The 23,128-nt window shown below is 37.3% G+C and overlaps 1 protein-coding gene across 2 annotated transcripts in view; it reads right to left on the reverse strand.

Annotated features, from left to right (window-relative positions):
- Positions 1 to 7,198: 7,198 nt before the first annotated feature.
- LOC118763405 overlaps positions 7,199 to 23,128 on the reverse strand; it is a 16,216-nt gene continuing 286 nt past the window's right edge. The window contains exons 2-3 of one of the 2 annotated variants that reach the window (XM_036502995.1): positions 16,001 to 16,100; positions 7,199 to 9,725 (exon numbers count right to left, since the gene is read on the reverse strand). In XM_036502995.1, the coding sequence (XP_036358888.1) occupies positions 7,847 to 9,725; positions 16,001 to 16,100 (1,979 nt within the window). In that variant the 3' untranslated portion in view covers positions 7,199 to 7,846. The remainder of the gene's footprint in view (positions 9,726 to 16,000; positions 16,101 to 23,128) is intronic. The other variant, XM_036502996.1, reaches the window with a different exon arrangement.

The raw sequence follows: 23,128 nt of genomic DNA on the forward strand, positions 1-23,128 counted from the left end.
CGTGTTTGTTTTTTTTTTTTATTATAAAAGAGATATTGGCTTTAGGAAAGACTGTGGAGGTGCGTGGCTTAGTGTTTAGGGTGTCAGCATATTGAGCGTAAGATTGTGGTTTCGATTCCTGGACCGGGCGACACATTGTGTTCTTGAGCAAAACACTTCATTTCATGTTGCTCCAGTCCATTCAGCTGGCAAAAATGAGTAACGCTGCGATGGTCTGGCGTCCCGTACAGCTGGGGAACACATACGCCATTGAAACCGGGAAACTGGTCCCATGTGTCTGGCTAGGCTTTAAAAGGGCGCATTTATTTTTTTTATTTTAGGAAAGGCATCCAGCCATAGAAACTATGCCAAAGCAGACACTGGATTTCAGTGCAGTTCTCTTACCTGTCAATTCCTGTGGAACCTTGTGTTATCTTCAAGAATTGTGTTAAACTATTGACCATCATAATTCACTTCGTCTATCCCTTTCCCTCCCTTAAACTCCCCTTTTTACAATTCCTACTTTTGCTATCTTCTCTCTCACCATCTTCTCTATGTATTTATTTTTTACATTTATTTTTCCATTGATCTTCATTCTATTTCAAATATCTTATATGTATGTATATATGTATGTATATGTTATTTATTTGGGGAACAGATCCGATTCCCTAGATCAAATGGATCAATTTGCACAGCTTACTTACAAGTTGTCTGTTACCTGTTTCTTTACTACCCACAAGGGGCTAAACACAGAGGGGACAAACAAGGACAGACAAACGGATTAAGTCGATTATATCGACCCCAGTGTTCAACCGGTACTTATTTAATCGACCCCGAAAGGATGAAAGGCAAAGTGGACCTCGGCGGAATTTGAACTGAGAACATAACAGCAGACGAAATATGGCTCCGCATTTCACCCGGCGTGTTAACGTTTATGCCAGCTCGTCATGCTTGTACACTTCTATGAGAATACCATCTTGTCCAGGAGCTTTACCATTGGAAAATTTTTTCAATAGCAGTACTTATGTCACTCAAGGAAGTATTTTCCACAGGTTCCTCAATTATGGGCCTCTGAATGATTTCATGCATTACTTCAGGATCAGTAGTGGATTCTTGATTTAATATGGATTTCATTTTTGCTACTTAAAAGTTTTGATCTGTTGTTTGAAAGAATAGGTTTCATACTACTCTTTTTGGGATCAAATACACCTTTCAGATTATGATAGAATTCTCTCAAGTTGTGAGAGTTACCAGCCTGTTCTAATTCTTGGGTCTTTTTGTCTGCCAAGAATTCTCTGTTTTTATATGTTGGTGGCATGTAAAAAGCACCTTCCAACCATGATCGATACCAGGGTCACCTGACTGGCTCCCATGCCAGTGGCATGTAAAATGCACCATCTAGATCTGATCGATAGCAGGGCTGCCTCACTGGCTCCCATGCCGGTGGCATGTAAAAAGCATCTACTACACTCTCGGAGTGGTTGGCGTTAGGAAGGGCATCCAGTTGTAGAAACATTACCAGATCAGATTGGAGCCTGTTGCAGCCTCCTGGCTTTTCAGACCTCAGTCAAACTGTCCAACCCATGCCAGCATAGAAAACGGACGTTAAACGACGACGACGATGATGATGATTTTCAATGGTGCTCCAACATGTTTTCAGGGATTACAATGAAGGTGTAAAATTCCAGTTTCACACAGATGGAGTTCTACTAATCCTAAAAGGGCAAAGTTTCAGATTAAAAAGGAAATCAGAGAGATTCTACGTGACTTCCTGTATGCTGATACAATTTAGGGAATTCAAAAGACAATTGACAGGTTTGTGATGGCAGCTTGTGCATTTGGACTGACTGTCAGCATCTAATGGTAAACTAACCACTATACTGGAAACTGACTGGATAATGATAATCTACATGGAGCTCTAACTCATACAGTAGAAGTCATACATCTAACTATACTCAGAAGATATACGACGTGGATGATATTTTCAATAGAAACGTTACAACTGTATCTGATTGTTCATGTACTTCAATACTGTGTCTTTATATATATTTATTCTGTTGCTGACATTTATCAAGTTTCCCCCATATATATATATATATATATATATATATAAATTAATAATAAAATATTAGGGAATAAATCCAGACTTACAGGGAAAAATCAGATTTAGGATTAAATCCAATTTTATAGTATATATATATATATATATATATATATATTATAATAAATTAGAGATAAAACCACTATTAGGCAAATCAAACAATGAAAAACATAAGCCAATACATAAAATTAATTTAATTTATATTATTTTAAATATATATCAAAAGTATTAAAAGTTTAATAAAAGATAAAGATTTATGTTTTTCATTGTTTGATTTGCCTAATAGTGGTTTTATCTCTAATTTATTATGATATATATATATGTATATAGCCATCTCTAGCAGACAAGGTGTCCAGTACTGAACAGTGACAGAAATAGCCCGAAACCAGGACTGGTCTGCTGGTCCCGTCGCTAGAAGGTGGTAGGGGTTCGCTCCCCTGCTCGTAATTTATCGGATGCAACACTGCATCATTAACCAGCTAGAGGAGGTGTCCTCTTATGGGTTAAAAAATAGCAGTAGAATCCGTTCGAACGGACAGTCATGTGGAAGTGGCTTCGAATATTTCTTGCTAGTACAACCACTGCTTTGGTCTCTTAGAGGGATTTAAAAACTAGCATTTATGCTTGTTTGTGTGCGTATATATATATATATATATATATACGCACATATATAAATATATCTTACATTCTGTTACTAATGTTCACCAAGAAAGTCAATCTAAATATTTGCACAAATTATGATGGTACGTGCATGATTTAGAAATATTTTTATCCTGCAGCGTATCAACGGGTTTGAACCAGTTCCCCACGAACCTGAGGCCTTAATAAAAAAACTGTTTTATGACATTTTAACGTTTTGTTTGAGACTATTTTTCACGCAAGAAACTAATTTTCGTGTGACGTCATAATTTGAGACCTTTCTCAAACCGATATATATATATATATATATATAATTGAAATTAATACCGAATCTATCAAAATTCATTGAGAAATATGTTACAATAAATCGTACACGTTTCAGATTGTTGTTATGAGAGTCACGACGCCCCCTTGCGAGAGACAGGCTGGTCCGAATAAAATATAAATAGTAACGATGTGAATGAGTTTGAGGTTCAGAGTTCAGAGTCGAATGAGTTCGTGTTCGCAGCGAAGTCGGAAGTTGTCGGTTGGTTAATTCACAAGAAATATTAATTGTTGGTTCGTAAAGAGGTTTGTTAGTTCATTACATTGTTTTTGCTGTTTGGTTATCTTATTTATAGTACGTAAATTACGTTACAACAGATATACAAGAGAAAACAAGTTTTCTTAAAAGAAAAGAAGTCAGAACTATCCTATTTTGTAAAGTTTCTCTTATGACGTCATGGTCGTATTTTTTTTTTAACAAAATCCAAACGTTGCTTGTGTTTCATATGTTTAGTAATACTTCCCCACGTTGAAAGATTTCGACATAGCATCATTAACTTGAACACAAACATCTGGGCGTTTGTATAGGGACTTCTCTATTTCATTGAATTTGCCACAAGGGCAGTACACAGAGAAGCTTGCGGACTGGACACGGACATTAATGAGATGAATGATAATGATACAAGGATGATAAGGATGGGCGAAGACGAAAAGCGCCCGTCGACTTTCGCTTCTCTAAAACGTCACATCGAGGCATTAAACCTCTTACACATTTCAAAAACACGAGGCAAACCTGTATAGGGACTTCTCAGTAACCAGAAGTTACCCATTAACTTTAATCTCTTGCAAAACCCTTAACAGCCTGTTCTGCGGTACGCAGTCACATCTTTTGAAGTCTACTAAGAAAGTGTACATCCCTTGGTAACATTCCCACGATTTCTCAAAGACTTGCTCTAGAGTGGGTAATCCTTTCTACTTTAAGCACAAGGCCTGAAATTTGGGGGAGGCGGTTAGTCGATTACGTCGACCCCAGTACTCAACTGTTACTTAATTTGTCGACCCCGAAAGGATGAAAGGCAACGTCGACTCGGCAGAATTTGAACTCAGAACGTAGCGGCAGACGAAATACCTATATTTTTACTGTCCACAAGGGGCTAAACACAGAGGGGACAAACAAGGACAGACAAAAGGATTAAGTCGATTATATCGACCCCAGTGCGTAACTGGTACTTAATTCATCCCCGAAAGGATGAAAGGCAAAGTCGACCTCGGTGGAATTTGAACGCAGACTAAATACCTGTTTCTCTATTAGCCACAAGGGGCTAAACATAGAGGGGACAAACAAGGACAGACAAACGGATTAAGTCGATTACATCGACCCCAGTGCGTAACTGGTACTTAATCTATCGACCCCGAAAGGATGAAAGGCAAAGTCGACCTCGGCGGAATTTGAACTCTGAACGTAACGGCAGACGAAATACGGCTACGCATTTCGCCCAGCGTGCTAACGTTTCTGCCAGCTCGCCGGCAGACGAAATACCGCTAAGCATTTCGCCCGGCGTGCCAGCTCGCCGCCTTCGTAGAGTGGATAATGACCGAAAGAATACGATCACGAATACAAGCGGCCGATATGGGGTTCCTCTGAAGGGTCAGTCTCTGGAATAACATTACTCGACAAGGGTGCATAGCTTGGAGATCAGGGAGCCTCTCTTCTCTGCTTTGAGAAGTCACACAACTCCGATATTACAGACATGTGATAAGAAATCCACAGGAAAGAATCGCAAGACGGGCTGCTCTTCAAGCCGAGCCAACCGACAGGAAACAGCTGCAGGGGCAGATCAAGAAAACGAGATTGTTGGATAATAGTCTGAGCAGATCATGCTTGGGAATTTGACCAAAAAGTGTCATGACGGTCGCTTCTGTCAAGTCCTTATGGAAGAGGATCCTGAGGCCTCTACCTCCATGACCCTCCTAGGAATAGTGGGTGCAAAAGGTGGATGAACGGGTGGAGTCATACATCAGTGGACACCAACCTGGAATTCTATAGATAGTGTCTTGTTTATCAAATTGAACACCAACAGCATTGGGATATTTTACCGGCCACGAAGCAGATAAATCATTTGGTATTCTGGTAAGAGCGTTTTCTCCAAGCTTATACTTAAATAATAGCACATACATACACACACACACACACACACTTATACACTTCTTTAAGAACACATGCTTACGTGTATGTATATACGAATAAATAAAAGCGTATATATGGAATACATATATTTATGTATGTTAGAATACACACAAGCATACGTACCGTAAATTCTCGAGTATAATACGCAGGGAATTTTTAGGAGGCTGTACCTCTGAAAAACCTAAACCTTGTGTATAATACACACCCCTTCTCTAACTTGAGTCAAGGAGGTCTATATAACATCCTTGGTTTGTAAAAATGTATACGGTAACGTCCTTTATTATTATTGTATATATAACATAATGCAAACGTGTAGCCTTTTTGTGCATTTTGTTTGCAGGAAATAAAGAAATAAACAGTAATAACGTTTAATAAATGTTGCTTACTGCAAATTATGGATGATTCTTTTATGACTTCATTGCTTTCAGGCTTAGCTTAAGATATTTTCGCGCCTGACATCACAAAATGCGTCTGAATAAACATTGCCGGACAGCAAATACAGACTTGGACATTGCTTAGAAAATATTTCTTTACGTTCTGAGTTCAAATTCCACCAAGGTCGACTTTGCCTTTCATCCTTTCGGGGTCGATAAATTAAGTACCAGTTGCGTACTGGGGTCGATCTAATCGACTGGCCCCCACCTCCCCATATATTTCGGGCCTTGTGCCTAGAGTAGAAAAGAATATATTTTCGGGTTTAATAAGAGTTAGGATAAAGAACACCAAGAAATTCGAAGACAAGTTAAAGATAGCTGCAACATTTATTCCACTGCTAAAAGGAAATACAGCAAACTGGTATAACATGAATAAATCTGTCAAATAAATTACGTACATAGTTTCAAAGTGTTTCTTGGACATGAAAACGAACGAAGGAAAAACAAAACATGGCGTCAAAGTATCATGTAACATGACGTCAGGTACAATTCTTTCCTCACTGGCTCAACTCAAAAGACCATTCTTATTTATAGCTACCTATAGGTTCAAAAAGGAACACAATTTTGGCTGTGGTAGGAAAAGGTCTGATTGGATGACTTAAAACATCCAATCGGCACGCACAGGAATGGTCATGAGACCACACGCAGAAAAAAAGGGTTGTTGGAACCAAAAATGGACTATTTAAGGCTAAACAACCAAATGTTGAAAATCGCTCCACTACAACTCTGTAAAGTGGTTGGCGTTTGGAAGGGAATTCAGCTGTAGGAACCAAACCTAAACAGACTATGGCCCCTGGTCTTACCAGACGCTATAAAACTGTCCAACCCGTGCCAGCATAGAAAAGGGGCGTTAAATGATGATAATGGATTGCATAGGAAAAACATTCGAAGTAAAATGTTATAATCCTGTCGGTGTTCCATACATGGCTTTGAACGTGGTTTATTCCTTCTGTGGTTTGTGTTCTTCCTTTCAAGGGTCCATATATGACCTTCTCGGTGAAATGTTCTATTTTTTTTATTGTATTGTAGTATCAAGTTGTACGAGTATGTGTGTGTGCGTTTTCCGTAGACTTCTTTGCATTTGTGTGCATGTAAGAGTGGGTATGTTTAGCTTCCTATATTTTTGTGGGTATGTATGAAAATTGGGATCTTTACCTTTTGACCGACAGATTTAAAAAATAATTTTTTGTAACTAAACACTTTCAAACTTCGGAAGCTGGTAGAATGTGTCATATAAAATATGCTTTACTCTTAGCATTTTTGAGAAAAACTTATATTTACGAAGTTATTTCACCTTAAAGTTCTCGTCATTTGATTGGTTGAAATTACCGAAATACGAGAACTTTAAGGTGAAATAACTCCGTAAATATAAGTTTTTCTTAAAAATGCTAAGAGTAAAACATATTCTATACGACACATTCTACCAGCTTCCGAAGTTTGAAAGAGTTGAGTTACGAAAAAATATTTTTTAAAATCTGTCGGTCAAAAGGTAAAGATCCGAAAATTGTAATGAGTTCTACATTAAAATACGATGAAAGAAACAAGAAAAGACAAACTCCAAACTAACAAAAGAAAAGCTCACAGAATTAAATTCTTGAAACCATTTTATTAGTGCCACATCGCATTTGACTCCTCGAGGATTCTGCTTCCTAGTTGCATGCATTACGTGTTTTGTCCATCAGGGTTTTGTCCTCTCTGTGTTTAGCCCCTTGTGGGTAGTAAAGAAATAGGGTTTAACTTTTTTTTTCATATTCCTTGTTTTAAAATAATGGATGCAACGTGTCTAAGAACAAAATATTAATTTATTTAGAGTAACGAAGTGGTTAGCAGCTGTAGATCACCGGATTAAATGTCTTAAAATATTGGCTTCAAAAATTGGCACAAGGCCAGCAATTTTGAGGGGAACGATTAAGTCAATTACATCGACCCCAGCACTGAACTGAAAGGATGAAAGGCAATATCGACCTTGGTGGCATTTGAACTCGGTACGTAAAGACGAACGAAATGCTGCCAAGCATTTTGCCCGGTGTGTTAACAATTCTGCCAGCTCGCTGTCTTAAAATGCCTTAAAATATTGTTCAGTTCTTCCAGCTTTTAAGTTTATAGTCGGCAGCCGGAGTTGACTTAGTTTTGTAGCTCTCTAAAATGTGAAGATATCCATAAGTGCCAGTCGATATTTCTCTCATACACGCTATGACCTGTAGCCAATGAACGAAGAATTTTATTTTATTCTTTGGTATATTAATTCCTCGGGCATTTACATCCGCCCCCCTTATTGCTACTACTCAAAGTACTCGCCCTTTGAAGCATGTCTTTGACAGCTGCTAAACGAGTATTTATGAGTTCAGACATACATTCTTCAACGCATTCTGATTGTATACTCCCAGAATCACTATGATCAATATGCGAAGCCGAGTCATCAATGTCCGTCTTTTCACTGTGTACAGATTGATTACGTTTGGATACTGTAATATGTAAACTCTCACTACATCGAGATGAAGTTTCTTGGAAATTATTTCGAAACTTAGTACGTGTGTTTTGATTCTTGAATTGATAGGAACCTACCGTTTCGTTGTGCGCGTTCTCTTTAGATATTTCTTCAAGGTTTGTAGATTTCTGACTAATTTCTCTTGAATGATTCTCTGTCTGGACATCAGTGCTTTTGTATTGGAGAGGAACTGGGTTAGAAATTAGTTTATTTCGAATGGAACAAACGCAGCTGTTAACGTCATCACCATATAAACTGGATTCCTCGATTCTTGAATCAGGCCTATCAACAGAATTAAAGGATTTCATAATCCATTGTTGTGTGTTTGCAGCTTTTGCAGAGATGCTTTCCTCTGACTGAAAGTCAAACAACGATTCAGAGGCTGTGACGAAACCAGATGAGTTAAACAAACAATCACCGGAGGCAGAGGTCGAAACTAACCCACCCTCGCGAGTACACGGACAAAGGAAATCTGAAAAGCCGTCATTCGAACTCGAAGTACTTTCTTGTTTTCTCATTATCGTCTGATCTACCTGAAAAGTGAAATGTTTATTGTGTATAAAGAAAGGACTGAATTTCTCAGCGGCATTACCGAAGTCATTTAGCTGAAGGTTTTCCGAGTTAGCTTCGCTATTAATATGTGGCACGATCGTTACGGAAGTGAGGGATGCGGTATCAGACGCAAAAAAATGGTCGGGCGGGTGAGGAAATTCTTCTATTGAATATATAAACTCATCGTCATTCTCTTCGCCATTATTGCGTTGTTCGTCACTCGAACTGCTTAGACTATCATCGTCTTCATTGCCACTATCTTCATAAAAAATCAGAGGATTAACTTTAGTTATCATCTGATTATTATCCAACTCCAACGGTAAAACAGTCATATAAAAATTATCGACAGTTTTTGCCGAGTCCTCATCTTTGACATTACGGAACGACTTTTTACATTTATTCTCCGCTGATTTAAAGGGATTAACTTTTTTATCATTTACATTTCCATAAGCAGCAGCCGATCCAATAGGATTAATGTTTTCAGAGTCACAATGCTTACACGACAGACGACCAATGTTTCCAATATTAGACGGACAGTTAAAAAAGGATTTGGTGTTATTTGCTTTGCATTCAGTCGACAAATCTACATTTCCGTTTTGTAACAACGCAAATTCTGATTTATCGGAATGTTGTGACGTCTGTAGCTCTCCTTGTGAACAAATTTCCGATTCAATATTTATTTTAGGATATCTTGTTCTATCAACGCTGTCTGTTGATAAAGTGCAGCTTTGCTTCTTTCGTTTTTTTTCCTCTCGACGACATTTCCAATTTAAACTAACACGACCCGTTAACCTTTGACACTGACAAGTGTGAGGCGTTTCACTCCAGAAACATGCCGAGTTCACATGGTTTTTCTCGGTGCATGGCTTTAGCGTACCTGAAGGTTCCTTAATTTCATCTTCTACATCAGAAGCGTAGCCGGTACTCGTGCCAGTACTGGAGTATCTATAAGGGGTCTCCGACGGTTTGCTACTGTCCCTTTCTCCGCTTCTACTGCATCTGTTGATTTGGCGATCTCGGGTTCCTTGCCGAAAACCGTTGTATTTCTGAATAATGAGCATTGGACTGCTATCATCTAACCTGTTGAATTAAAGATGGAATAAAAAATTAGAATTATTAAAATATTGGTTTCAAATTTTGGCACGAGGCCAGCAAATTCGAGGGAAGGGTTAAGTCGATTATCTCGACCCTACTCTTTTACTCTTTACTTGTTTCAGTTATTTGACTGTGGCCATGCTGGAGCACCACCTTTAGTCGAGCAAATCAACCCCAGGACTTATTCTTTGTAAGCCTAGTACTTATTCTATCGGTCTCTTTTGCCGAACTGCTATGTTACGGAGACGCAAACACACCAGCATCGGTTGTCAAGCGATGTTGGGGGGAACAAACATATGCACACACACGTACACACACACACACACACACACACACACACACCACACATGTATATACATATATACGACGGGCTTCTTTCAGTTTCCGTCTACCAAGTCCACTCACAAGGCTGGGCGAAATGCTTAGCGGCATTTCGTCTGCCGTTACGTTCTGAGTTCAAATATCCGTCAAATATAAATAATGTACAAAATTCCTCATCTCTTAAATATAGAACTGTACTATTTAATCATAAAAAATATAGTATGGCATTTTAAACAGTGAATGGCTTGGACGGTGCATCCGGGTAAAATGGATATCAAAGGTGTCCAGAGGTAAAAACGGCTTGAGAACCACTGATGTAGTAGAAGACCAAGTTCCGGGGGAAGAGGCGGTGAAATTGTCACCGATTGAGTCTCCTCAGTGAATTCCAGGTAATTATCGAATCGCAAAAATCGACCTCGGATGGGATCGAAAGATGATCTCACAAAGAAAATAAGCCTAAATTTGACAGAGCCTTTTAGTTGCCTTGTATGAGTTTCGCTGACTTAACTGCTATGGAAACTGTAGAATATCCTTTTATTTACATTTCTTGAGGAATTCTCGAAGTTTTCTCAGTAAGTCATGAAACAACAATATGTAAAACAGTTTTAGCAAGTCAAATAACAGAGCTGAGATGACATTGGGGTTTTAAATGTCAATAACGCTATTGACTGTTTATACTAGTCCCACGCTCCAGCTTTTTGAAACTACAATAACAGTAACAAGAAGACTTGGGCTACGCCAACGGCATGAATGGCGAAGATGCCGTCACGTTTGGTGAGAACTAACATCACGAAGGGAAAATATTTCTAACTAGAAATAATAAACACACACAATAAGCCGTCAGTTTTCCGTTAAATATAATTCCTGTATTCTGAAGACTTACAGATTAAACTTCGTAGTTTGAAGGCGTAAAATAAAAAATAAAATTGCACTGGTTTGACATTTGAAGCCTACCATTGTCGATATATATATATATATATATATATATATATATATATATATATATATATATATAGATATCTACAAATTGAGATAGGGGTTGTAAATGCAACCCTCCATGGGATAACATATATCCAATATACTGCTAGTGAAGTACCCAACAAAGTTAATACATAAATGTTAAGGATTGCGATGCAATCAATTCATCTACTGTATTATATGGGCGAAGGTAAAATGATTTACCACAAATTACTAATATAAGATATATATACATATATATATATATATATATATATATATATATATATATATATATATATATATATATATATATATATATATATATATATATATATATATATATATATCAGTCGCCATGATAGATCGTAAGCCACTACACACACACACACATATATACTAGCTTAAGGTGACCCGCTCTACGCGCGGGTAAGAGTGTGGTTCTTACTTTCTGTTTTTCATTACCACATTCTCCTTCTTTGTTTCTCTCTCCTTTCTCTCTCACTTTCCCACTCTATTACTCTTCCTTTCTCTCGGACTCTCCCTCGCTTTCTCTTACTCTCTATCTTTCTCTATCTCTCTCACATTTATAAACCACAAAAGATCTTGAGTAAGTTGAGAAAGTAAAATATTTTGAAAGATCAATCATAAATATCAGGCAGTGACAACGGAAAGGTCTGCTTCAAGGCAGACAGCAAAACACTAACATTTAAAAAGGACAGACGAACTTGCGAGCTGAATAAAAATAAAAATAAAATATTGGAAACCAAAGTTTGAAGGGATAGAATGTGAGGATAGTAGAGTCACCATGGCTGGCATTTCTTAACGACGGACAGCAACGTAGTAGCAGTTGTATTAACAACAAACAAGATGAGGACAAATATCCGTCAAATGTAAATAATGTAAATAATGTACATAATTTCTCATCTCTAAAATATAGAACTGTACTATTTAATCATAAAAATATGGCTTGGACGGTGCATCCGGGTAAAATGGACATCAAAGGTGACCATAGGTAAAAACTGGCGTAAAATTTTGAACTTGTAAAAGAAAATTCCTAAACACGAAGTTTTGAAGTGATTCTTTCTCACAACAGTAGACTCACCATGGCAAGCATTCAAAACTTCTTCATCATGGACGACAACACATTAACGATTTAAAGGCTAGCGCAAATTTTTTAGCTTGATGTAACAGAGAATTCCTAAACACCCGCTCCTGTAAATTTTAATCACCTTCCAGCCCCATTTAGACCCCTTTTCACATTTTGGTTAATATAACCCGATTTCATTCGGGTCTACTCGGGCCACATTTTATAAGATGAGGAATTTTGTCCTAGAGGTGACACCTTTCATTTGAGGAAAAAAATAGTTGTCATGCAAACTTGCCAGCACTTTTAACATAGGTGTGCATATTTTCAGCACAACCGACCACATAATGCACACCTTATATATATATATATATATATATATATATATATATATATATATATATATATAATATATATATATATATATATAATATTAAATTAGAGATAAAACCACTATTAGGCAAATCAAACAATGAAAAACTTAAGCCAGTACATAAAATTAATTAATTTATATTATTTTAAATATATATCAAAATTATTAAAAGTTTAATAAAAGATAATGAGTAAAACACTACGATCGTTTCATGGCTGTCCAATTCATAATAATTCGAGTTATGGTTACAGTCAATCTTCAGATGATTGAAATATTATAACTCGAATTATTATGAATTGGACAGCCATGAAACGATCGTAGTGTTTTACTCATTATTTTTATTAAACTTTTAATAATTTTGATATATATTTAAAATAATATAAATTAATTAATTTTATGTATTGGCTTAAGTTTTTCATTGTTTGATTTGCCTAATAGTGGTTTTATCTCTAATTTAATATAATATAATATTTTACTATAAAATTGGATTCAATCCTAAATCTGATTTTTCCCTGTAAGTTTGGATTTATTCCCTAATATTTTATTATATATATATATGTGTGTGTGTGTACGCATTATATATACAAATGTATACAAATTATATATATATATATATATTAAATTAGAGATAAAACCACTATTAGGCAAATTAAACAGTGAAAAACATAACCCAAAACATAAAAATAAAAATATAATGTACAAAATATATAAAATATAAAATTAAAAAATTAAAATTATTTAAATTTAAAATTAAAATTATTTAAATTTAAAATTAAAATTATTAATTTATATTTATAATTTAAAAAAATATATATATAACTATCAAAAAGTATTAAAAAGTTTAATATACATAAATACAGACATATACACTTTGTATATATACATTATATATATACATATTTATATATAGAACACACACACACACATATATAAATGAACCCAATAAATATCTGATTCATAATATTTGTTCTCATGATTATGTGGTGGTGGCGATGATAATTCTCTCTATGAATGCAAACAGACGTAGGGAGAGAGAGTGTGTGAAAGCGCTGTTAGACGCCGTTATCGACGTTATATATAGAAAGTGATGGGAAGGGAGGAAAGATAGTGAGTGACAGAGGAAGACAGATACATAAAAGAATGTGAGTCGACTTGTCAAAGTGCGTTTTTGGCCCTAGCAACGACACCTTTTAAGATAGGGATTTCTAACCTAGCCCACTAACATTCTCACCTCATTTTACATGTCCCTGTAAATTTTGGAGTCAATCCGACAGGGTGTAGTGGCCTTTAAACCGTTCCAGACAAACAAACAAACAAACAAACTTTTCGCATTTCAGTTTTATAAATAGAGATATATATCAGATCGTTAGCCACTACACCCATTTCTTTTCTCTCCTTGTTTTTTCTGTGTCCCTTTCTGTTGAAGAGCGTAGGCTCGAAACGTAAAAGACTTTTTCTATTCCTGCGCGTTATACTAATACATCTGTTTGTTTTTTTACACCACCTGTCTTCGTCTTTTGTTTTCTCGTAAACTCTCCCTATATATATATATATATATATATATATATATATATATATATGTGTGTGTGCGTGGTTGACCTTTTTAGTCGTTGGGGGATCGTACTGAACAGACTCTAACTTAACAACTAACCCTGCTGTACTTGGGCTCTCTATGTGTATACGCACCGCATATATATATATATATATATATATATTATATATATATATATATATATATATATATATATATTATATATATATATATATATATATATATATATATATATATTTACGGTGCTTATACATGAATGCATACATTTGTCTATGTACGTATGCAAGGTGTGTGTACACACACATATATATGTATATATATGTATATATATACGTGTGTGTGTGTACGTACATACATATATGCATGTATGTATATATGTCCATTGGTTAATTCTTACTTTATTTCTTTAAGTCAATATTTGTTCTCCATTCGCTAACATAGGAGGGTACTCACACACTGTCACACTATGCACACAAGTATCTCTCTCTCTCTCTCTCGCTCTCTCTCTCTCTCACACACACACACATGCACACACGTACATATACACACAAATGCAAGCGTAGTCAGTTGTATAAAAAAGATATATATAAGATTTATTGAAACAAGAGACAGAAGGCGCAACAAGGTCAGCAAAGGTCAGTATACATACACTGCGTTTCAAATTATTAACCACGTAACATCTTAAAATTTTATTTAAAAACTACTCGTTGGAATTCAGCGAAATTTCCACAGGACAATGGCGACAGTTATTACATGCGCGTCGTGTGTAAAAAACGTGAGGTTTGGCGCAAGTGTAAATAAACCGCGGCCATTTGCATAATTTCCATGAACTTTCAGTGTTCCAAATTATAAACGAGTAGTTTGATAATCGTGTAATTATGGGTCACAAACGTGACCTAACTGCTTCAGAGAAATCTGTTATTACTTCTGGACTTGCAAAAGGTAAATCAACTTTAGAAATATTTAAAATCATTGGAAAATATCACCAAACTGTGAAAACATTTGTTACAGCTTCTACGAAGATATGTAAGAGAGCAGACAAGGATCAGTCGAGGGGTGTTTCTCGAAGTTCTCTGTCGCAAATTAGGCGTGAAGCTGTGAAGAACCAAGGTGTTACAAGTGGAGAACTTTTCAAGTACACTGGCAAAACAGCTGTGTCCAGAAGTGTCCGATGTCACTTTCTGAAAAAGGTCAATAAACCAGTGACATCAGTTACAAGAATTCTAATGAAAGAGCCTTGGAGTTAGGTTAGAAATCGGCCTGTTCTCTATTGGCAAGATCTCTTGAAATAAAACTGAATAATGACATACATACATCTGTAAAGTGTAAACATAACAGGCCGGAAATTTGCTTGGGACAGACAAGAAAAAGGTGGTGAAAGAGTACAGCAGGGTTCACCCCACCTGCCGGAGCTTAGGTGTTTTCATTCAATAAACACACAAAACGCCCGGTTTGGGAATCGAAACCGCGATCTTATGACCAAGTGTCCGCTGCTCTAACCACTGGGCCATTGCGTCTCCACTGTTCCTGTGAATACTATAAATATAAAAATAAATGCACCCTTTTAAAGCCTAACCAGGCTCATGGGCCCGGTTTCCCGGTTTCAATGGCGTCGCAGTGTTACTCATTTTTTCCAGCTGAGTGGACTGGAGCAATGTGAAATGAAGTGTTTTGCTCAAGAACACAACGCGTCGCCTGGTCCAGGAATCGAAACCACAATCTTACGATCATGATGCTGACACCCTAACCACTAAGCCATGCGCCTCTACTGTTCCTGTGAAATCTATAGTGATGTATATATTAGCGAATGCGTACAATATGTGACTACCATATCTAAAGAGAGAGAGAAAATTAATGGTGTGTATTTATGCGTGGGTGTGTACGTGCGCATAAGTGCGTGTGTGGGTGTGTTCGTGTGCATAAGTGCGAGCGCGTGCGTGCACATGGGTGCATATGTATCTATGCATTACCTTTCAATATCACTAATATCATAATCGTCTGCAAACTCCACCTGTTGTATCCTGATCGGGTGTTCGTGTCGATGTATCGGTAGACATATCGGCCGAGGTCCTAATGGGGATAGAAAAGAAAGCAATTGGCATTTATTTATTTATTTCTAATTCTTAGAACAAGAAATAGACAAAGCATTATTTCTAATTTTGGCACAAGGCCGGCAATTTTAAGGGAAGGAGTTAAGTCGATTACATCGACCCCAGTGATTAACTGGTACTTATTTTATCAACCCCGGAATGATGAAAAGTAAAATTGACTCTGGTAGAATTGTGCACAGAGCCTGAAGAAATGTTGCTAAGTATTTTATCCGTTGTGATAACGATTCTAGCAGCTCATCACCTTTGAAAATAGGTAAATTACGGTAGCACGAAAGAGGTGTAATTAATTTAATCCTTTCTACTAGAAGCACAAGGCCTCAAACTTGGGGGACGGAATTAAATCGATTACATCGACTTCAGTGTGTGACAGGTACTAATTTTATCGACCCCGAGAGGATGAAAGGCAAAGTCGACCTCGGCGGAATTTGAACTCAGAACGTAAAGACAGACGAAATACCTATTTCTTTATTACCCACAAGGGGCTAAACATAGAGGGGACAATCAAGGACAGACATAGATATTAAGTCGATTACATCGACCCCAGTGTGTAACTGGTACTTAATTTATCGACCTCGAAAGGATGAAAGGCAAAGTCGACCTCGGCGGAATTTGAACTCAGAACGTAAAGACAGACGAAATACCGCTACGCTTTTCGCCCGGTTTGCTAACGTTTCTGCCAGCTCGCTGCCTTTCTAGTAAAATAATATGACAGGAGTCAAGGCTATAGTGTGCATTCGGAGTCAGAATCTCCAGACAAAGGTTACTTCTACCTTGCCTTCCCCACCCCACGTCTCAGACGCCCTGAAAGAGGTCATGGTTGCAGACGTTCCTTTTATGACTAAGCTCCAGTAAAAACCAAAAACAAAAATAGACTCTAAAAAGCAAACTCAATGTGAAATAAGTCAATTGACAATGTCCCTAAGACCAACAAAAGACGAAGGGAAAGTATATAATATAACATTGAGGTTGCGGTCTGTGATCATTCTGCTTCCTATTCTGTTACATAATTCTTTCTACCACAGGCATGGTGGAGGCGCATGGCTTAGTGGTTAGGATGTTTGACTCATGATCGTAAGATTGAGGTTTCCATTCCTGCGACTGCCACATTAAGGTGTATATTTAATTAAAATTATTATTTACGATTATTTAAGGCAAGCAAAACGCAAATTCTTTTCACTTTAATGTTTTTCTCTGTATTTAATTTCGATTTGCATATGTTCGTCAATTCGCAACGATCTCTTTAAAATAAACAAAATCAAGAATTTGAAGGCGGGGAGTGATTTTATTTTTTTGCATATTCGTAATCTCCGATATCTAAAACGTAAGAATCCGAAAAACTTTTTTTCTTCAAAATAATGCATTTTTCAAGAAGTGCGAAACTGTTTTAGCCCCAAAATCTTATATGGACCCGCAAGGATTATATGGAACCCGGTTGAAAACCACTGCCTTAACTGGTGGAGCCAGTCGTTGGGGTGCCATTCTAGGCGCTTTCGTAGTCAGCCGTCGCCACTGGTTTCCATTCTTTGTCATGCGTAGCAGGTTCGCAACGTTTTGACCTGACCAATCCTTGATGTTGTCAAGCCAGGATCTTCTCTGGCTCTTTTTCGCCCTCCTTCAACTCTTCCCTGATGAGTGCTCATTAAGGTTTCATTTATTTATTTTATGTTTGTTTTGTTAATGCTGCCTTATTTCTGCTGATTTTCTAAAGGTTTCATTAAAAAAATTATTATGCACGGATGTACTTTACGAGTGAATTGATCAGAATGACATTCAAGTATTCAATGGCATAAATTATGTCAAACCGACAGCTTTTTAATTGTGAAAAGCTTGTTGAAACCCTCAATCTAAACTAACCATTTCCAGCAAGAAGATTGACAACGAAATATCTTACAGGCGTGGCAGTGTGGTAAGAAGCTTGCTTCCCAACGACACGGTTCCGGGTTCAGTCCCACAGCGTGGTACCTTGGGCGAGCGTCTTCTACTATAGCCTTGCGCTAACCAAAGCATTGTAAGCGGATTTGGTTGACAGAAACTGAAAGAACGTATAATGTTTTACTAGAGTCATCTAACGTCTACTGATGTGCAATCTCGGCTCAGTCATTGCGGCCGTAAACATCCCACCTTTTTAAAAAAAAAATATCTAACTTAAGGCGACATTATCTAATGTGTCCTTCCTTTTTCCTTAAAACAGTAGGATATGATTTAACTGTGATTTCTAGCAGGATGGGTTACCACGTAGAGGCTTTCACGTTGACTCATTCTCCCAGTCTACCTGTTTGGATTAGCCCCGTTTCAATCCTGATGAGTAAAGGTATTCCAGTGACGATAATCCCGTGTTTGATCTTGGATTATATTATCTAATGTGTCACTTCCATATTTTTCAAGAGAGCAGGATGTCACTTGAGGGAGATTTGGCTTATATTTTCAGCAGCTCAAGTGGCCATGTAACAGCTACCTTGCTGGCCCGTGATTTAAAAAGCCATTTTACTATTAAACACACAAACACACTGTTAGATTCAATTTTCTTAATATTTGTGTATTTGTAGTAGTAGTAGTAGTAGTAGCAGCAGCAGCAGTAATTTTTGATTTAGACACAAGGACAGCAATTTTGAGCAGAGTGCGTTAGTCGATGATTTTTCTTTTTTTTTTTTTACTTGTTTCAGTCATTAGACTGCGGCCATGCTGGGGCACCGCCTTGAAGAATTTTTAGTCGAATGTATCGACCCCAGTACTTATTCTTTTTTTTTAAAAAAAGCTTGGTACTTGTTCTATCGGTCACTTTCGCCGAATCGCTAAGTTACGTGGACGTAAACACACCGGCACCAGTTGTCAGTTGGTGGTGGGGGACAAACTCAGACCCCCCCCACACACATACATACAGACACATGACGGGTTTCTTTCAGTTTCCGTCTCCCAAATCCACTCACAAGGTTTTGGTCGGTTTGAAGCTATAGTGGAAGACACTTGCCCAAGGTGCCACGCAGCGGGACTGAACATGGAACCATGTGGTTGGGAATCAAGCTTCTTACTACACAGTCATGCTTGCGCCTACTGACCCCAGTACAATATTAGGACTCTGTTTTATCGTCCCCAGAGGGGCGAAAGGCAAAGCTGACATCGACAGGATTTGAACTCAGAATGAAGCGAGCTGGAACAAACACCGCAAGGCATTTTGTTTGATGCTCTAACGATACTGCCAACCCATCATCTTTGTCATCATCATCCAGTGTTTTAAATCCAGGTTTTGTCTCCGTTTACCGGGGTGGCCGGATCTACTTCAATGCCATAGCAACCGAGATAGGTAGGTGCACCCACCCCAACCTTTGGGCTGGCTGGTGTCCATTTTCCTTTGCTATCATGATGCTTTTGGGAGCTGGATTTTCTACGGGGAGCATGCCCTTGCTTACCACCAACCTCAGTTTCTAGACATGAGTGGTCCCAAGACCAAGGGCTCTACTACGATTTTTAAGAAATGTGGTGGAAAACTAGCTCAGGAAGGCAGGGACGCTACACCCTAATACCCCTTTATAAGTAATAATGATGGTTTATAATTAAGGCGCAAAGTCAGCAACTTTGAAGACAGAGATGTTGGTTGAGTACATCAATACCAGTGCTTAACTGTACGCCATTTTATCGACCTCTGGAGAAATTAAAGGTGTAATTGATCTCGGCGGGATTTGAACTTAGAACGTATAGAGCCGAGACGAATGCTGCAAAACATTTTTCCCGATACCCTAACGATTCTACCAAAGTACTGTATCTGTAATAGGGTTAACTTACACTGCACTTTCGAGAGAGAGAGAGGGAAGTGGTGTGCCTGTGGCTAATATGAAGATGTCTGAATCTTAATTTAATAAGTAAAAGCAAAAATGTGTGTTTGTTTGTCTGTAAATAACAAGAGTCTTATGTTTATGATAAACTACCAAATATTCTTGATCTTTCACAAAATATGATATTTGTGAACTCTAGCATAATAAAATCATGTCCATGACACACGACATTGTAGTAACAACGTAGATTTTTTTTATCATTACAACAAATCCTTTACAGCTTTGTGATATAGATTACACAGGCCAAAAAAAAAAAAAAATTCTGTTGTTAAAAAATTTGGACCTGAACTAGGGGTTTCTTGATACACAGAATCCGAAAATGACATCCATTTATTACCATCATGTCAAGATTTTGAGATTCTGAATTCATAGAATTTCATTGTTTCATTTTTTTTTAGTAAAACTGCTTATGAGGAACAAGGCATAATATATAAACATGCATAGAAGTTGATTTTTCTTTAAAACCAGAACATTTTCTTCAAAATTCTGCTGAAAAACTAGCATAATATCTTAAAATTTTGAGACAAATTTTATCATTGTTTATGCCTAATTTCCCATGAATTTGCATTTAGATGTTTTTGTTGAGTGCTGAAGGTCAAGCAGATCACGAGTCAAATTCCGGCAAAAGTCCGCCATCTTATGCAAGTCCAGTCTGCCTTGATATCTTTGTTCCATTGATATTTATGTCCTGGTGAAAAACGTTCTCCCTCCTTATTACTTGTACCACCAAGATTTTTAGGGAATTTATCAAGGTAATACATGACGTATCATAAAATATGTGATATATTATCAAATAATATATCATAACGTGTGACTACATAATGTTAAATTGTAACTTGAAAGAGTATCAATCGTAATGTAATATCTCAAAATCTGATAAATCATCATAAAACATGATGTGACGTCACAAAATATTGTAATATTAATGAGTATGGTATTATTGCACCACAAGATATGATATCGTGTCATCATAAGATATGAAGATTACAAGACATAACACAGTTAGTAATATCACAAAAGAGGATATTATATCATATGATATAATCCCTATTCTACTCTAGGCACAAGGCTCAAAATTTTTGGGGAGAGGGCCAGTCGATTAGATTGACCCCAGTACGCAGCTGGTACTTAATTTATCGACCCCGAAAGGATGAAAGGCAAAGTCGACCTCGGCGGAATTTGAACTCAGAATGTAAAAGACATGAAATACTTCTGAGCATTTCGCCCGGCGTGCTAACGTTTCTGCCAGCTGACCGCCTTCGTAAGATATAATACCGTAACAACATACCATATGGTATTTAGCACTATAAGACTTAATATTGTAACATCATAGCATATAATATTATGGCGTATAAAGGTAAGCGCTGGTAGAGTAGTTACAGCCCTGGACAAAATTCTTAGTGGTATATCTTCTGACTTTACGTTTTGAGTTCAAATGCTGCCGAGCTAGACTTTGCCGTTCCTCCTTTTGGTACCGATAAAATAAGTACCAGTTGATAGAATCGACTACTCGCACTCTCACCCGAAGTTACTGGCCTTGTGCCAAAATTTGAAACCAGTATCTTGGAGAGGAACATAATTTTACAGAAGTTAAGATTGTGTTGTAGTTGTCTTGCATAAGACAAACTCCTAGTTTTTTTTTTGTGGGGGAAAAAAAAAGATTGTGGAAAAAACAAATTTAATGTTTTGTCATATACCCATATTCTCGATATTCCACCCGTCATACGGTCGTATCAGACGTACGGCAATATTTTGTTATATATATCTATATATCTCTATATATAAAGCTGAAGTTGTCTGTGTATGGCAGGTTTGGTAGCCTTCAACTAACACTATCTCCTCCAAGACCCTGCGGCGCAAGTTGACCAAAATTGAGAGTATGATAGAAGAAGGCTTGCTTTTCATTCCGTAGAAGATAAAATTCAAATCGGACCATGTGAAGACCAAAAATTATTTACATCAAAAAGGTGCTTTCTTCTATGAAAATCCCTATTTTTAACGATTTTTTTACTGCTGTGTCGCCATTTTTCGGTGTATTTCCACCAGAAAAATATTCACTTAAAGAGAATAACAAGCTACAGAATGCAAAATTTTTACTTTTCAAAAATTCCAATTCTAAAGGGTCGAAACAAACCCGAGCAACGCCGAGCGATACTGCTAGTTTAAGAATAAAAATAGCGCGTCTTATACACCGACATATTCGGCAATATACTACGATAGAATAGGACAGCAGAATTGTTAGTACGCCGGGCAAGATGCTTAGCGGCATTTCGTCTGTCTCTTCGTTCTGAGTTCAAATTCCGCCGAGGTTGACTTTTCTTTGCATCCTTTTGGGGACGATAAAATAAATACCTGTTGAACACTGGGGTCGATTTCATCAACTTGGCCCCCCACCTCCAAAAACTGCTATCCTTGTGCCAAACTATGAAAGCAATATACTACGATAGAATATGATAATGTAATACCATAGAATAGTAATATTATAATCACGAAGTATGATAATGTGATGTCACATGATATCATAATTTGATATCACATGATTAAACATTGTAATACCGCGAGATACGATATCAGAACGTCACACATCGCACATCGCACACAAGAAAGAACAATATGGTATAACAAAATATGAAGTTGCGACATCGTTGAGAAGGAATATTATTATAACATATCCAAATACGATAAAAGCCACAGTTTAATAACGATACAATGTAGAGTATGATATAAATATTTTATAACATTAGAGTGTATCGATATGGTAACATCACAGAGTAACTTACGGTTTTTCTCCTTACTCTTTTTTGTTTTACTCTTTTACTTGTCTCAGTCATTTGACTGTGGCCATGCTGGAGCACCGCTTTTAGTCGAGCAAGTCGACCCTAGGACTTATTATTTGTAAGCCTAGTACTTATTCTATTGGTCGCTTATGCCGAACCGCTAAGTTACAGGGATGTAAACACACCAGCATCGGTTGTCAAGCGATGTTGGGGGGGGGACAAACACAGACACACAAACACACACACACACACACACATACACACACACACACACACACACACATATATATATATATATATACATATAAACGACGGGCTTCTTTCAGTTTCTGTCTACCAAATCCACTCAGAAGGCTTTGGTCGGCCCCGAGGCTATAGTA

The sequence above is a fragment of the Octopus sinensis genome, linkage group LG5, assembly GCF_006345805.1.
Source record: "Octopus sinensis linkage group LG5, ASM634580v1, whole genome shotgun sequence".
Classification (NCBI taxonomy): domain Eukaryota; kingdom Metazoa; phylum Mollusca; class Cephalopoda; order Octopoda; family Octopodidae; genus Octopus; species Octopus sinensis.